Source organism: Stegodyphus dumicola, chromosome 11 (genome assembly GCF_044657685.1).
Source record: "Stegodyphus dumicola isolate Sdum_Otavi_A_Nest chromosome 11, ASM4465768v1".
Taxonomy (NCBI): Eukaryota; Metazoa; Arthropoda; class Arachnida; order Araneae; family Eresidae; genus Stegodyphus; species Stegodyphus dumicola.
This window is the reverse complement of record NC_140778.1, coordinates 50,329,720-50,347,734: the sequence shown is the minus strand read 5'-3', so window position 1 is coordinate 50,347,734 and position 18,015 is coordinate 50,329,720. Positions and strand designations below refer to the sequence as shown.

The 18,015-nt window shown below is 33.9% G+C and overlaps 1 protein-coding gene across 1 annotated transcript; it reads left to right on the top strand.

Moving 5' to 3' along the window:
* Positions 1–14,187: 14,187 nt before the first annotated feature.
* On the top strand, positions 14,188–17,018 carry LOC118205584 (uncharacterized). Its single transcript, XM_085826672.1, has one exon. The coding sequence runs from the start codon at positions 14,949–14,951 to the stop codon at positions 16,143–16,145; it is 1,197 nt and encodes a 398-aa protein (XP_085682798.1). The 5' UTR covers positions 14,188–14,948; the 3' UTR covers positions 16,146–17,018.
* Positions 17,019–18,015: the final 997 nt, after the last annotated feature.

Genomic DNA, 18,015 nt, shown 5'->3' with positions numbered 1-18,015 from the left:
TGAGCCCCATTCAGCTTCTTTGAATAAAATGCAACTGGTTTCCAGTTACCATCTTCATACTGTTGAAAACTGAACCAATTGCCCAATCTGAGGCATCAGTGCACAGAGATAATGGACATTCAGACTTTGGATAACTTAAGAGGGCAGTATTAGCCTTCTTCAGTCCAAGGTACTTTAGTTTTATCTTTTTCCTTTGCTCCCTTAAGCATTTCATGTAGCATGGCCTGGGTCTGCGCTGCATCTTTCAAGTACCTCCTATAAAAATTTACCATGCCTAAAAACGTTCTTAAGCCATGAAGAGTGGATGGCAGTTCATAATCAAGTATAGCTTTAACTTTGTTTGGCAGAGGTTGCGAACCAGAAGGCGTAATGAGATACCCCAAAAATTCAATTTCTTTAACTCCAAATACGGAGTTTGACACATTTAAGCATAGGCCATATTTATCAAGCATTTCGAAAATTAAGCTCAGATGTGTTTTATGCTCATCCTCAGATGACGAGGCGATTAAAACATCATCAAGATAAGGAAAACAGAAATCAAGCCCTCGAAACACCTCGTGTACAAATCTTTGAAAGGTTGAAGGAGCATTTCGGAGACCAAAACTCATAACGTTAAACTCGTACAGTCCAAATGGTGTAATAATGGCTGTTTTTGGTTTATCCTCCTCAGCTTTGGGTATTTGATAGTATGCTTTGAATAGGTATAATTTTGAGAAAATTGTTTTCCCACTCAAGATTAAATGAAAATCCTCAATCCTAGGAATCGGGTATCTGTCCGGAATAGTCTGCTCAGTCAGACGTCTATAATCACCACATGGTCTTAAAGTTCCATCTTTCTTTGTAACCAGATGCAGAGGACTAGCCCACAGTGATTTAGATGGCCTGATTATACCATTGTCTAACATGAACTGAAACTCTTGTTTTGCCAAATTCAGTTTCTTAGCATCAAGCTGCCGAGCACGAGAGTAAACTGGCTGTCCTTTTGTAGCAATATAGTGCTGAACCTTATGTTTCACTTTGGTGTTCAATAAATTGGGCTTCGTAATACCAGGGTACTTTCGCAACAGCTCAGAGAATTTTACAGAATTGCTCACTGTGCTAATCGCAGTATTTTCAGTTACTGACATTACATCACTATGTACAAACATATTTGTCACACCATCAATTAATTTCCTCTGGCGAATGTCAAGCAGTAAGTGAAACTGATTCAGAAAATCGGCACCTAAAATGCCTCTGTTTACTTTTGCTACAACAAATGGCCATTGGAATGGGCGACGTAGTCCGAGGTCCACGGTCAACACCTTACTTCCAAACGTTGGGATTTCAGTCCCGTTAGCTGCGTATAGCTTGTATGAAGTGCAGGTACTTTTAGATTTCGTATCAGCTGGAATCAAGCTGATATCTGCTCCACTGTCAATAAGAAATTTGATTCCTGTTTTTCTGTCTTTGATAAAAAGGCGAAATTTGCGGCAATTAATGTTTCCAGAAGCAGCAGGGCTTGCCGCTGATTCTACTGCTAGTTGCAGTTTTCCGGCTGCTTCCAACTGCAGGGAGGTTTGCATTTATCAAGGTAACGTTTTTTTCCAAATTTGAAATGGAAAAAACAGTATTTTCCATCTGGGTCAAAACGCTTGCGGGATCTGCTGCGACTCCTATTTCTTTGATGGCTTCGACTTCGTCGTCTGTCTCTCGTGTGTTGAACACTCAGAGTCGCAATTTGTTGCTCAAGTGAAGAAATTTTTTTTCGCAACATATCATATGGGCCAGCTTCTTGGACCACACTCGCAAGCTCTATCCGGGGATTCATCTCAAGAATTTTGTCGGCCATTGTGGCCAACTTATCAGTACCTTCATCACTAACAATTAAAATGTTTTTTACTTGGTCTGGCAGTTTCTCCATCCATAAAGTTCTCAGAACTTTATCAGACACATCATCAGCATCTCCAAGGGCACACAATTTTCGGAGTAGTTGGCTGGGCTTTAGGTCTCCCAATTCTAGTCCAGTTAGCAATCGCTTGATGCGTTTGTTTTCACTTTCTTTCAAAGTGCTCAGAAGTCTTTCTTTAGCGGCTGAATATTTGTTTGGCGTGTCGTCTCGAATGATGTCCCAAATGTTTTCTATAAATTTGGGTTCAAGTTGTGCAACCAGGTAATTAAATCTTGTGTCTTCGGAAGTAATTCCAATGATTTTAAACTGTGCCTCTACGGTGAAAAACCACATTTCAGGTTTCTCTACCCAAAATGGCGGTATCTTAACACTCACTTTACTAGCTTCAAGTTTTGAAGTAGATGCAGATTCAATGTCCAATGGCATGTTTGCAATTTTAAGTCAAACCAAAACATTAGCATTCCTAATAAAACACGGGTCACCAGATATTAGTTCAACTCATTGCAAACTTTTATTGATAATCATGAACAGCACTAAAAACTTATACAGAAAAAAATTACAGACGTCCACCTTCAGCACACCCAACACCAACACATGTGGTGAACGAAAGACAGACAGACAGACAGACAAAGTAGACAGATGTCTTGTTTTGCACCCGCTAAGTCTTTCTGCACCGATGGGCGAAAAATCAAGCATAGGTGCGAAGGAAAGGTATATAGAAAGGGGGGCAATTTCGTATTTGAGGAGAGTAAAAAGGAACTTCGTACATTTTTTACGAGTTCAAAAGGCCAGAAAGAAAAGATGGCACAAAATAAAATTTAAAATAAATGGCCCAAAAATAATAGACGGAAAAAGAAAAAAAAATGCCTATAGAAAGAAAGGAAAAGAAGTAGAAAATATCCTAAAATACGATTGTGTCCATGAGTGTAGTTAAAAGGAGAAGAAACTGTCTTCATTTACAATAAATAGTGTTTCACAGGTGTGTGTGTGTAGTGAGTGTGTTTGGTAATGGTGATTGATGTGTTACTGGGGAAAAAACAAATATTGACGGTGTTAAAATGCTTCGTATCAAGGTATTTAGCATGGAATCTAAAGTAATATGTACGCTTGCATCCTGAGATATCAACAAAGGTCATCAAACAAATGTATATATTAATTTAACCAAACTAACTTATGCTACTTTCATTCTCAACATTTTCATACATTTTTCAAAAAACAGCATCAGACTAAGAACAGAGAACATTATACAATATATACAATACAAGACCACAACCGCACACACTAAAAAAAGAAAAAAATTGATATATATATATTTATGTGTGTAAATTACTGAGTATATGTATTAAAAACACAAATTAAACAGTATTTATTAATTTAACTATCATAATTTATTACAAGATTAATTATTTTACTATCATAATTTATTACTAGTTAAATAATGTTAGTATAACACAATGAGGCACACTGTTATTTATATAAGCTCATAGTTCTAAGAATTCATTTAAGGCGGTGAAGAATAAACCATCCCTTACATATGGACATTTAACAGATAGCAAAGAACAGTAGGAGAAAAAATCGGTGAGGTATAATATTATTTAAAGGCGAAACTATATTCAAGCGATCTAGAAAGAAATGAGAATCCAGAAGATCCGAGAGGGAAATAGCGCGATGCCCAAATTATCCCTCTCATCCCCAAATTTTCCCTCTCTCGAGATTCCTTAAGGGCTTTGTAAGTGTTGACAGACGTGAACTGATAACGCTGGCGTCTGTTTGGAGTTGATACACAAAGGAAGCCACAAGCAATGGCAATTTCAAGTATTTTTTAATGCTTTAAACTGATGAAAAATTAAGATTTATAGATTTAAATGCACTTATTTAAAGAAATTTGATTTAGTTTAGATGAAAGAAAAGTACTTATCTTAAAATTCCAGGCTTTTGGAGTATATCCTTACATTGTCCGCTGTTTTATTCTCGTCAACATCGGAGTCGAAATTCGTTGGAAAGATATAGGTGTTGTAGGGGAAAAAAGAACATTTTTCAAAGAAATTTAATTGATAATCACCAAGAGGAAAGGAAATATTTTCACTATTTTACGGAGCGCAGCGATCGTGCTGCCGCGTGCCTCGGCGATCGCAGACCTCTGACAGACAGACAGACAAAGTAGACAGATGTCTTGTTTTGCACCCGCTAAGTCTTTCTGCACCGATGGGCGAAAAATCAAGCATAGGTGCGAAGGAAAGGTATATAGAAAGGGGGGCAATTTCGTATTTGAGGAGAGTAAAAAGGAACTTCGTACATTTTTTACGAGTTCAAAAGGCCAGAAAGAAAAGATGGGACAAAATAAAATTTAAAATAAATGGCCCAAAAATAATAGACGGAAAAAGAAAAAAAAAAGGGCCTATAGAAAGAAAGGAAAAGAAGTAGAAAATATCCTAAAATACGATTGTGTCGATGAGTGTAGTTAAAAGGAGAAGAAACTGTCTTCATTTACAATAAATAGTGTCTCACAGGTGTGTTTGTGTAGTGAGTGTGTTTGGTAAAGGTGAATAGATGTGTTACTGGGGAAAAAACAAATATTGACGGTGTTAAAATGCTTCGAATCAAGGTATTTAGCATGGAATATAAAGTAATATGTACGCTTGCATCCTGAGATATCAACAAAGGTCATCAAACAAATGTATATATTAATTTAACCAAACTAACTTATGCTACTTTCATTCTCAACATTTTCATACATTTTTCAAAAAACAGCATCAGACTAAGAACAGAGAACATTATACAATATATACAATACAAGACCACAACCGCACACACTAAAAAAAGAAAAAAATTGATATATATATATTTATGTGTGTAAATTACTCAGTATATGTATTAAAAACACAAATTAAACAGTATTTATTAATTTAACTATCATAATTTATTACAAGATTAATTATTTTACTATCATAATTTATTACTAGTTAAATAATGTTAGTATAACACAATGAGGCACACTGTTATTTATATAAGCTCATAGTTCTAAGAATTCATTTAAGGCGGTGAAGAATAAACCATCCCTTACATATGGACATTTAACAGATAGCAAAGAACAGTAGGAGAAAAAATCGGTGAGGTATAATATTATTTAAAGGCGAAACTATATTCAAGCGATCTAGAAAGAAATGAGAATCCAGAAGATCCGAGAGGGAAATAGCGCGATGCCCAAATTATCCCTCTCATCCCCAAATTTTCCCTCTCTCGAGATTCCTTAAGGGCTTTGTAAGTGTTGACAGACGTGAACTGATAACGCTGGCGTCTGTTTGGAGTTAATACACAAAGGAAGCCACACCTCCTTCCCTCTGACAGACAGACAGACAAAGTAGACAGATGTCTTGTTTTGCACCCGCTAAGTCTTTCTGCACCGATGGGCGAAAAATCAAGCATAGGTGCGAAGGAAAGGTATATAGAAAGGGGGGCAATTTCGTATTTGAGGAGAGTAAAAAGGAACTTCGTACATTTTTTACGAGTTCAAAAGGCCAGAAAGAAAAGATAGGACAAAATAAAATTAAAAATAAATAGCCCAAATATAATAGAGGAGAAAAAAAAGGGCCTATAGAAAGTAAAAGAAGTAGAAAATATCCTAAAATACGATTGTGTCCATGAGTGTAGTTAAGGAGTTCATCTGCAAAAATTAGTGTCTTTAAGAAGCAAACTTTAGCTAAGTTAAAAAAAAAGGAATGAATTCCTACATGGTAATGTGTATGCCCTTATCTTGAGACCTAACTAGAAAAGACATATATCATCACAAAGATGTACATAATATTTTAACTAAAGTAACATTAAATATTACCGTTCCCAAAAAAATTCATGTATATTCCAGGAGAAACAGTAATTGACAAAATTATAAATCCATCATACACAGTGTAAGAGCATTTCAGCAAAAATAAATTATACAGTTTATTTTTCTTAAATATTAGTTAAATATAAAATTTAATTTATTAATTTAACAGTTGAAATTTATTATAGTAGAAGTTGAACAAATTCCGTCACTGTATATTTATTTGCTCGTAATTTTAAGTTTGAGACCTGAAAAAAAAAAAAAAAAGTCGGGGATCTTTGTTACAAAAATCCCAATCTATACTCATCGATGATCAAGAGATCCCCATTTTTCCCTCACTAGAAATTCCTAAGCACGAAAAGGGAGGGCCTCTGAAGGGTGTGAGTTGCTGATAAGAACGGACTACTGATAAGGAATGTGGCGTCTCTACGGAATAGTTACGAAGAAAAGAACCACATGACCTGCTACTATTACCAACTATTGTATAATGCTAGAATCTTATGAAAAATATTAAATAAAGAAATTTAATGACACTCTAGTGATAGAGAAACAGATATTTTATAGAGAACAGAATGTTACTTATCTGAATATTCCGTGTCAGGGCCTCTTTTGGATTTCTCGTGTTCATAGTGAACAGCTAACAAAACACCTGAAGTTTCGAAGAAGCGAAGTTTCCTTTTTCAATTTGATGAATGAGATATTGCATAGGAAAGGTGCATTTAACTATTTTAGAGAGTTGAAAACATTTTTGAAACACTTATTTAAAAAAATTCGGAGCTGTGTTTAGACACTGCCTCCAGCTTTCGTGATCGCAGCGCCAGTCCCCTCCTTGCCTCTGACAGACAGACAGACAGACAAAGTAGACAGATGTCTTTTGTTGCACCCGCTAAGTCTTTCTGCACCGATGGGCGAAAAATCAAGCATAGGTGCGAAGGAAAGGTATATAGAAAGGGGGGAAATTTCGTATTTCAGAGGAGAGTAAAAAGGAACTTCGTATATTTTATACGAGTTCGAAAGGCCAGGAAGAAAAGATGGGACAAAATAAAGTAAAAAATAAATGGCCCAAAAGTAATGGAGAGGAAAAAAAAATTTATTTATAATTAAAAAAAAGGCCTACAGAAAGAAAAGGAAAGGAAATAAGAGAATTTTGTTAAAAAAAAAAAAACCACGATTGTGTTCATGAGTGTAGTCAAAGTTGTTATCATTTACATTAAATACAGTCTTCCAGGTGTGTGTAATGAGTGTGTTTTGTAAAGCTGAATAGAGGTAAAGATGGGGAAAATTAATAATAAAATAATAAATTTTGGGGCTCCAGTCACATAACAGTATAAGTCAAGTTTAGAAGCTAACTTTTGCTATAACAGGGAAACTAAAATTTAAAATTGTTTAAATTTAAACTTTTATTTTTTTACATGGAAACCAATATTAGCCTCTACCTTGAGACACAGTAACAGAAGACACATAAGATCAAGATACATATAATATCATGCAAAGTTATACATTAAACTAAGTAACATCATCTATTGCGGTTTCCAACATATTTATATATTCAGAAAACACCATCAGATAAAATCATAAATCCAAAACAAGGCGAGAACATATCAGCAAAAATAAATAAGTAAATAAATTACGGAGTTTTTTTATTATTATTAATTAATTTTTTAAAAAAAAATAAGCATTTTATTTATTTATTAAGTTAATGGTCATAATTTATTATATGTGTACTATTTTATCAATTTGAGGCGCACTGTATTAATATATGCTTTTAATTTAAATAGATAGGAAATATAGATTAAAGGAGCAAAAACTACAACTCTGTATATTCATTGAGGCCCGAGATCGTGTTTTTAGCTCTCGAGACATTCCTCAAAGGGGCCCCAATGGGTAGGGCTAACACTACTGATAAGGATAGCGTCCCTACGAGATAGTAACCAAAAAAGAACCACATGATTTAAAGCAATTACTAAGTATTTAATGCCAAAACATAATAAAATGAGCATAATAATAATAATGATCATAATAAATGCATGAATTTAAAGGTACTTTAGTGACAGATATTTGATTTAGCTTAGAGAAAAGAAGTTCTACTTATCTGAACGCTCCGTCTTAGTGCTGCAAAAGATTGCAAGGAAGACAAGACCCCCCAGGTACAGGAGAACTCCCAGCTTTGAGAAAAAGACAATGCAGAGGATATTCGCGAAAATTTTCTGAAATAAATGAAGATTTTCCGGAAACACCTTTGAAAATTCAGGAGCTCTTCCAAGATCCTGCCTCCATCGTAAGTGATCACAGCGCCCCACATCCCCTCCTTGCCTCTAAGACAGACAGACAGACAAAGTAGACAGATGTCTTTTGTTGCACCCGCTAAGTCTTTCTGCACCGATGGGCGAAAAATCAAGCATAGGTGCGAAGGAAAGGTATATAGAAAGGGGGCAATTTCGTGTTTCAGAGGAGAGTAAAAAGGAACTTCGTACATTTTTTACGAGTTCAAAAGGCCAGAAAGAAAAGATAGGACAAAATAAAATTTAAAATAAATGGCCCAAATATAATAGAGGAGAAAAAAAGGGCCTATAGAAAGTAAAGGAAAAGAAGTAGAAAATATCCTAAAATACGATTGTGTCCATGAGTGTAGTTAAGGAGTTCATCTGCAAAAATTAGTGTCTTTAAGAAGCAAACTTTAGCTAAGTTAAAAAAAAAAAGGAATGAATTCCTACATGGTAATGTGTATGCCCTTATCTTGAGACCTAACTAGAAAAGACATATATCATCACAAAGATGTACATAATATTTTAACTAAAGTAACATTAAATATTACCGTTCCCAAAAAAATTCATGTATATTCCAGGAGAAACAGTAATTGACAAAATTATAAATCCATCATACACAGTGTAAGAGCATTTCAGCAAACATAAATTATACAGTTTATTTTTCTTAAATGTTAGTTAAATATAAAATTTAATTTATTAATTTAACCGTTGAAATTTATTATAGTACAAGTTGAACAAATTCCGTCACTGTATATTTATTTGCTCGTAATTTTATGTTTGAGACCTGAAAAAAAAAAAAAAAAGTCGGGGATCTTTGTTACAAAAATCCCAATCTATACTCATTGATGATCAAGAGATCCCCATTTTTCCCTCACTAGAAATTCCTAAGCACGAAAAGGGAGGGCCTCCGAAGGGTGTGAGTTGCTGATAAGAACGGACTACTGATAAGGAATGTGGCGTCTCTACGGAATAGTTACGAAGAAAAGAACCACATGACCTGCTACTATTACCAACTATTGTATAATGCTAGAATCTTATGAAAAATAATAAATAAAGAAATTTAATGACACTCTAGTGGTAGAGAAACAGATATTTTATAGAGAACAGAATGTTACTTATCTGAATATTCCGTGTCAGGGCCTCTTTTGGATTTCTCGTGTTCATAGTGAACAGCTAACAAAACACCTGAAGTTTCGAAGAAGCGAAGTTTCCTTTTTCAATTTGATGAATGAGATATTGCATAGGAAAGGTGCATTTAACTATTTTAGAGAGTTGAAAACATTTTTGAAACACTTATTTAAAAAAATTCGGAGCTGTGTTTAGACACTGCCTCCAGCTTTCGTGATCGCAGCGCCAGTCCCCTCCTTGCCTCTGACAGACAGACAGACAGACAAAGTAGACAGATGTCTTTTGTTGCACCCGCTAAGTCTTTCTGCACCGATGGGCGAAAAATCAAGCATAGGTGCGAAGGAAAGGTATATAGAAAGGGGGGCAATTTCGTATTTCAGAGGAGAGTAAAAAGGAACTTCGTATATTTTATACGAGTTCGAAAGGCCAGGAAGAAAAGATGGGACAAAATAAAGTAAAAAATAAATGGCCCAAAAGTAATGGAGAGGAAAAAAAAATTTATTTATAATTAAAAAAAAAGGCCTACAGAAAGAAAAGGAAAGGAAATAAGAGAATTTTCTTAAAAAAAAAAAAAACCACGATTGTGTTCATGAGTGTAGTCAAAGTTGTTATCATTTACATTAAATACAGTCTTCCAGGTGTGTGTAATGAGTGTGTTTTGTAAAGCTGAATAGAGGTAAAGATGGGGAAAATTAATAATAAAATAATAAATTTTGGGGCTCCAGTCACATAACAGTATAAGTCAAGTTTAGAAGCTAACTTTTGCTATAACAGGGAAACTAAAATTTAAAATTGTTTAAATTTAAACTTTTATTTTTTTACATGGAAACCAATATTAGCCTCTACCTTGAGACACAGTAACAGAAGACACATAAGATCAAGATACATATAATATCATGCAAAGTTATACATTAAACTAAGTAACATCATCTATTGCGGTTTCCAACATATTTATATATTCAGAAAACACCATCAGATAAAATCATAAATCCAAAACAAGGCGAGAACATATCAGCAAAAATAAATAAGTAAATAAATTACGGAGTTTTTTTATTATTATTATTAATTAATTTTTTAAAAAAAAATAAGCATTTTATTTATTTATTAAGTTAATGGTCATAATTTATTATATGTGTACTATTTTATCAATTTGAGGCGCACTGTATTAATATATGCTTTTAATTTAAATAGATAGGAAATATAGATTAAAGGAGCAAAAACTACAACTCTGTATATTCATTGAGGCCCGAGATCGTGTTTTTAGCTCTCGAGACATTCCTCAAAGGGGCCCCAATGGGTAGGGCTAACACTACTGATAAGGATAGCGTCCCTACGAGATAGTAACCAAAAAAGAACCACATGATTTAAAGCAATTACTAAGTATTTAATGCCAAAACATAATAAAATGAGCATAATAATAATAATGATCATAATAAATGCATGAATTTAAAGGTACTTTAGTGACAGATATTTGATTTAGCTTAGAGAAAAGAAGTTCTACTTATCTGAACGCTCCGTCTTAGTGCTGCAAAAGATTGCAAGGAAGACAAGACCCCCCAGGTACAGGAGAACTCCCAGCTTTGAGAAAGAGACAATGCAGAGGATATTCGCGAAAATTTTCTGAAATAAATGAAGATTTTCCGGAAACACCTTTGAAAATTCAGGAGCTCTTCCAAGATCCTGCCTCCATCGTAAGTGATCACGGCGCCCCACATCCCCTCCTTGCCTCTAAGACAGACAGACAGACAAAGTAGACAGATGTCTTTTGTTGCACCCGCTAAGTCTTTCTGCACCGATGGGCGAAAAATCAAGCATAGGTGCGAAGGAAAGGTATATAGAAAGGGGGCAATTTCGTGTTTCAGAGGAGAGTAAAAAGGAACTTCGTACATTTTTTACGAGTTCAAAAGGCCAGAAAGAAAAGATAGGACAAAATAAAATTTAAAATAAATGGCCCAAATATAATAGAGGAGAAAAAAAAGGGCCTATAGAAAGTAAAGGAAAAGAAGTAGAAAATATCCTAAAATACGATTGTGTCCATGAGTGTAGTTAAGGAGTTCATCTGCAAAAATTAGTGTCTTTAAGAAGCAAACTTTAGCTAAGTTAAAAAAAAAAGGAATGAATTCCTACATGGTAATGTGTATGCCCTTATCTTGAGACCTAACTAGAAAAGACATATATCATCACAAAGATGTACATAATATTTTAACTAAAGTAACATTAAATATTACCGTTCCCAAAAAAATTCATGTATATTCCAGGAAAAACAGTAATTGACAAAATTATAAATCCATCATACACAGTGTAAGAGCATTTCAGCAAACATAAATTATACAGTTTATTTTTCTTAAATGTTAGTTAAATATAAAATTTAATTTATTAATTTAACCGTTGAAATTTATTATAGTACAAGTTGAACAAATTCCGTGACTGTATATTTATTTGCTCGTAATTTTAAGTTTGAGACCAGAAAAAAAAAAAAAAAAAAGTCGGGGATCTTTGTTACAAAAATCCCAATCTATACTCATTGATGATCAAGAGATCCCCATTTTTCCCTCACTAGAAATTCCTAAGCACGAAAAGGGAGGGCCTCCGAAGGGTGTGAGTTGCTGATAAGAACGGACTACTGATAAGGAATGTGGCGTCTCTACGGAATAGTTACGAAGAAAAGAACCACATGACCTGCTACTATTACCAACTATTGTATAATGCTAGAATCTTATGAAAAATAATAAATAAAGAAATTTAATGACACTCTAGTGGTAGAGAAACAGATATTTTATAGAGAACAGAATGTTACTTATCTGAATATTCCGTGTCAGGGCCTCTTTTGGATTTCTCGTGTTCATAGTGAACAGCTAACAAAACACCCGAAGTTTCGAAGAAGCGAAGTTTCCTTTTTCAATTTGATGAATGAGATATTGCATAGGAAAGGTGCATTTAACTATTTTAGAGAGTTGAAAACATTTCTGAAATACTTATTTAAAAAATTTCGGAGCTGTGTTTAGAAACTGCCTCCAGCTTTCGTGATCGCAGCGCCAGTCCCCTCCTTGCCTCTGACAGACAGACAGACAGACAAAGTAGACAGATGTCTTTTGTTGCACCCGCTAAGTCTTTCTGCACCGATGGGCGAAAAATCAAGCATAGGTGCGAAGGAAAGGTATATAGAAAGCGGGGCAATTTCGCATTTGAGGAGAGTAAAAAGGAACTTCGTACATCTTGTACGAGTTCAAAAGGCCAGGAAGAAAAGATGGGACAAAATAAAATTTAAAATAAATGGCCCAAAAATAATAGAGGGAAAAAAAAAGGCCTCTAGAATGAAAAGGAAAAGAAGTAGGAAATATCCTAAAATACGATTGTGTCGATGAGTGTAGTTAAAAGGAGAAGAAACTGTCTTCATTTACAATAAATAGTGTCTCACATGTGTGTTTGTGTAGTGAGTGTGTTTGGTAATGGTGAATAGATGTGTGACTGGGGAAAAAACAATTATTGACGGTGTTAAAATGCTTCGTATCAAGATATTTAGCATGGAATATAAAGTAATATGTACGCTTGCATCCTGAGATATCAACAAAGGTCATCAAACAAAAGTATATATTAATTTAACCAAAGTAACTTATGCTACTTTCATTCTCAACATTTTCATACATTTTTCAAAAAACAGCATCAGACTAACAACAGAGAACCATATACAATATATACAATACAAGACCACAATCGCACACACCAAAAAAAAAAAATATATATATATATATATGTGTGTGTGTGTGTGTGTGTGTGTGTGTAAATTACTGAGTATATGTATTAAAAACACAAATTAAACAGTATTTATTAATTTAACTATCATAATTTATTACAAGATTAATTATTTTATATCATAATTTATTACTAGTTAAATAATGTTAGTATAACACAATGAGGCACACTGTTATTTATATAAGCTCATAGTTCTAAGAATTCATTTAAGGCGGTGAAGAATAAACCATCCCTTACATATGGACATTTAACAGATAGCAAAGAACAGTATGAGAAAAAGTCGGTGAGGTATAATATTTTTTAAAGGCGAAACTATATTCAAGCGATCTAGAAAGAAATGAGAATCCAGAAGATCCGAGAGGGAAATAGCGCGATGCCCAAATTATCCCTCTCTCGAGATTCCTTAAGGGTTTTGTAAGTGTTGACAGACGTGAACTGATAACGCTGGCGTCTGTTTGGAGTTGATACACAAAGGAAGCCACAAGCAATGGCAATTTCAAATATTTTTTAATGCTTTAAACTGATGAAAAATTAAGATTTATTGATTTAAATGCACTTATTTAAAGAAATTTGATTTAGTTTAGATGAAAGAAAAGTACTTATCTTAAAATTCCAGGCTTTTGGAGTATATCCTTACATTGTCCGCTGTTTTATTCTCGTCAACATCGGAGCCGAAATTCATTGGAATGATATAGGTGTTGTAGGGGAAAAAAACATTTTTCAAAGAAATTTAATTGATAATCACCAAGAGGAAAGGAAATATTTTCACTTTTTTACGGAGCGCAGCGATCGTGCTGCCGCTTGCCTCGGTGATCGCAGACACCCCTCCTTGCCTCTAACACATGGTCAACAAACTCTTTAGTCAATGTTACAGTAACACATGGTCAACAAACTCTTTAGTCAATGTTACAGTTACATATGAAAATTTAAAAACAATAACATAGCAAAACAAAAATGTTCTGAAAATTCACACACTTAATTTAAAAAAAAATTAAATGCACATTATTACAGTTATTAGCAATGAGAAATAATTATTACACTTTTCTTTCATAATTTAAATTGATTTTTTTACCAATGTCTGAGCTATCACCGGGCCACTGAAATGCTAAGTTCAAATCCAATGTATTGGACTGGTGCAGCCATCTACTGAAAATTCACACACTTAATTTAAAAAATTAAATGCACATTATTACAGTTATTAGCAATGACAAATAATTATTACACTTTTCTTTCATAATTTAAATTGATTTTTTTACCAATGTCTGAGCTATCACCGGGCCACTGAAATGCTAAGTTCAATCCAATGTATTGGACTGGTGCAGCCATCTACTGACAAGACAGTGAAATGCAAAGTGTTCTAACAGTATCATTGCGCCGGCAACGTAGCTTTCAAAACAGGCATAAAGCAGGACAAAGGTTGCCGAACTGTTTGATTGATTGACGTAGTGAACTGTTTCTTTGATTGACGACTGCGATGATTGATTGATTAACGTAATAACTGGCGCGATGCGCTGCTGTTCATGACGTCAACCTGCGTCCTGAGTATTTTGAATATTTTCCTGTACACAGAACTCAAAACTGATCTCGGAAGAAAAAAAGACTGTTATGATGAAAATAAAGAAGTATTGTTGTATTAAGATTATTTTATCATTCATAATGCACCCAGCCTCGGGTAGAGGCAGCCCGCAATTGAATTAACTATTTTGAATATATTTTAGTTACATATTTTTCTGTGTTCGCCGTAACACCATATGTTCAATACGTATTGACACAGGAAAGAAACCTCGTGTATGATCTACATAGCAAGTCATTTAAACAGTATGGTACTTTAGATAAGCATCTGCATGTACATACAGGAGAAACAATGTGTGTGTGAGGTATGTAAGTATTCATTTGGACAAAACATCACCTGAAACATGAATTTTGTTTATACACACAAAGGAAAAAACCTTATGCGTCTGAGATGTGCAATAAATGATTTTCTTACAAATGTAGTTTGAAAAACCATATAATTAACCACACAGAAGAGAAACCTCATGTGCATGAGGTTTGTAACAAGTAATTAACTCAGAAAGGACATTTAAACAAGGATATGCTTCTTCACACTGCAGAGAGACCTCATATGTGTGACGTATGTAACAAGGCATTTACACGGAAAGGTGATTTAAACAGGCATATACTTATTCACACAGGAAAGAAACCTCATATATGTGAGGTATGTAGCAAGTCATATACTCGAAAAGAGTATTTAAACAGACATACACTTATTCACACAGGAAAGAAACCTCATGTGTGTGAAGTATGCGGTAAATCATTTACTCGAAAAGATAGTTTAAACAAGCATATGCTCTTTCACACAGAACAGAAACCTCATGTGTGTGAGGTATGCAATAAATCATATACTCAAAAAGGTACTTTAAACAAGCATATGCTTCTTCACACAGGAGAGAAAACTCATGCATGTGAGGTATGTAACAAGTCATTTATTCTGAAAGCTCATTTAAACAAACATGTATTTATTCACAAAGGAAAGAAACCTCATATGTGTGAGGTATGTAACAAGTCATTTACTCTAAAAGGTAGTTTAAAGAACCATATGCTTCTACACACAGGAGAAAAACCTCATGTCTGTGAGCTATGTAATAAATCATTTACTCGAAAAGATATTTTAAACAACCATAGGCTTCTACACACAGGAGAGAAAGTTCATGTGTGTGAGGTATGTAACAAGTCATTTATTGTGAAAGCTCATTTAAATGAACATATATTTATTCACACAGGAAAGAAACCTCATGTGTGTGAAGTATGCAGTAAATCATTTACTCGAAAAGGTAGTTTAAAAAAGCATATGCTTCTTCACACAGGAGAGAAACCTCATGTGTGTGAGGTATGTAATAAGTCATTTGCTGAAAAATCTAATTTAAAAAAGCATATTCTCCTTCACACAGGAGAGAGACCTCATGTGTGTGTGGTGTGCAATAAATCATTTACTCAAAAAGGTGATTTAAACAAGCATATGCTCCTTCATACAGGAGAGAGACCTCATGTGTGTGAGCTATGCAATAAATCATTTACTCAAAATGGTTATTTAAACAAGCATATGCTTGTTCATACAGGAGAGAAAACTCATGTGTGTGAGGTATGTAACAAGTCATTTTTTCTGAAAGCTCATTTAAACGAACATATATTTATTCACACAGGAAAGAAACCTCATATGTGTGAGGTATGTAACAAGTCATTTATTCGGAAAGCTCATTTAAACAAGCATTTACTTGGTCACACAGGATAGAAACCTCATGTTTGTGAGGTATGTAACAAGTCATTAACTCAAAAAGGTCATTTCAACAGCATATGCTTCTTCACACAGGAGAGAAATATCGCACGTGTGAGGTATGTAACAAGTCATTTAAACAAACATATACTTATTCGCACAGGAAAGAAACCTCATGTGTGTGATGTATGTAATAAGTCGTGTACTTGCAGAAGTATTTTAAAGGATAATATACGTATTCACACAGGAGAGAAACCTTATGTGTGTGAGGTATGTAATAAGTCAGTTTCTCAAAAATCTAATTAAAAAAGGCATATATGTACTCACGGCGGAGAGAAACTCTATAAGGTACCTGCATAAAAAATGACTTGGGTTATAGAAAAATTAAAAGCTACACACAATAAGAAGGCTAATGTTTTTTATGGAAAAGTTAGATTAACAAGAACCTTTGCTTATGTGTGCAGTAAGATTTTTCCATGCTATAAAGAAATGTCTTTCTATGTGTTTCATTTCATTTCAATTATTAATAAATCATTTCTTGTTTTCCACGAGACAAGTACCTGATGATTGCGAGATAAGTCACAAATAATTTTAAACTGCTCCTGATTTAAAGCAAAATTTGTCTTAATCTTAGTATTTAATGAATAATGAAAATTTAAATCAGCATATTTGAACAGTGGAAAGTGAGACACTGATTATACTGTTCTGAATAAGAAATTTTTATATATATCACATTCCTCCAATTCAGGTAATGTCATGAATTGTTTGAAAACTTGAAATGTTGAACATTTTCATTTGAATGGAAATTTCATTCACGTTTTGCACTGTAATCCACTTTTCATTACATTTTTCTAAAAAAGTACAAAATATTAAATATGTCTTTTTGTGGTCTTAGTGTCTAAGTGTGGTCTTATCTTTAGAGCTGTAAGATTTAAGTCTTCTTCTCCTCTTCATTAGCTTTTTTTAATGTTGAGAATGCATAAAATTTAGATTTTTTGCAAGCTTATGTGTTCAGTATCGAATGTTTAAAAATTATTTGTGAATTATTTTCTTGAAGTCACTATGCAACTTTCAAAGAAATCGAAATTTCATGAGGGAGTAAGGTTTTTTTTTTCTGTGCGTGTGGTATTTATGTATTAATGCAGCCTCCATAATACAAGTTATCATATTTTCAGTATATGCCAAAGTTTGGCAACATTGTGCATAAACATTCTTCCAGCAAGCCTGCTTATAATAATCCTTCAATCAAGCACTTTTGCCATTTTGTGTACATTCCTTTTTGTTGTATTCCAAAGTCAAATAATTTTTATAAACAAAGCTGATATTTTTTGCCTTAGTTTTAAAATATAGCCTTGCAGAATTTGCGAGTAATTTTTCCACAATTCTGTGGTAAAGTTTCTGCAAGGACCCAGAATTAGGATGAAAATTTTGTAAATGGAACAGAACAGTGAGAAAATGCTTTTTTTTTTGTTAGGTGAGTGCTACATGAACCCAATTATCTCATTTTTTTAGGCAAAAACACGGTTTTTTTCCACAAAGTATTCGTTGGTGCTTTTGCAGTGGATCCGTTGGTGTCAGTACGTGGTTATTCGCCAAGCTCACCAACGGCTTATCCGCCATTATTTTAGCGGTGTATAGTTAAGTTGCAAGATATTTATCATATGAATCCATGATTTTAGCGGTGCACAGTCAAGTTATAAGATATTTAGCATATAGAAGTAAAGTAAATAGATTGATAATGACATTTAGCAGTGTATAGTTAATCCGGAAGGACGTGCATCACAATTAAGTGACATAAAAATGAAACATATTATTACAATTCAGTAAAATAATACATTCTGTATTAAGCTTAAAAATAATGGGTAAAATCCTAGTATACGGTGCAGCC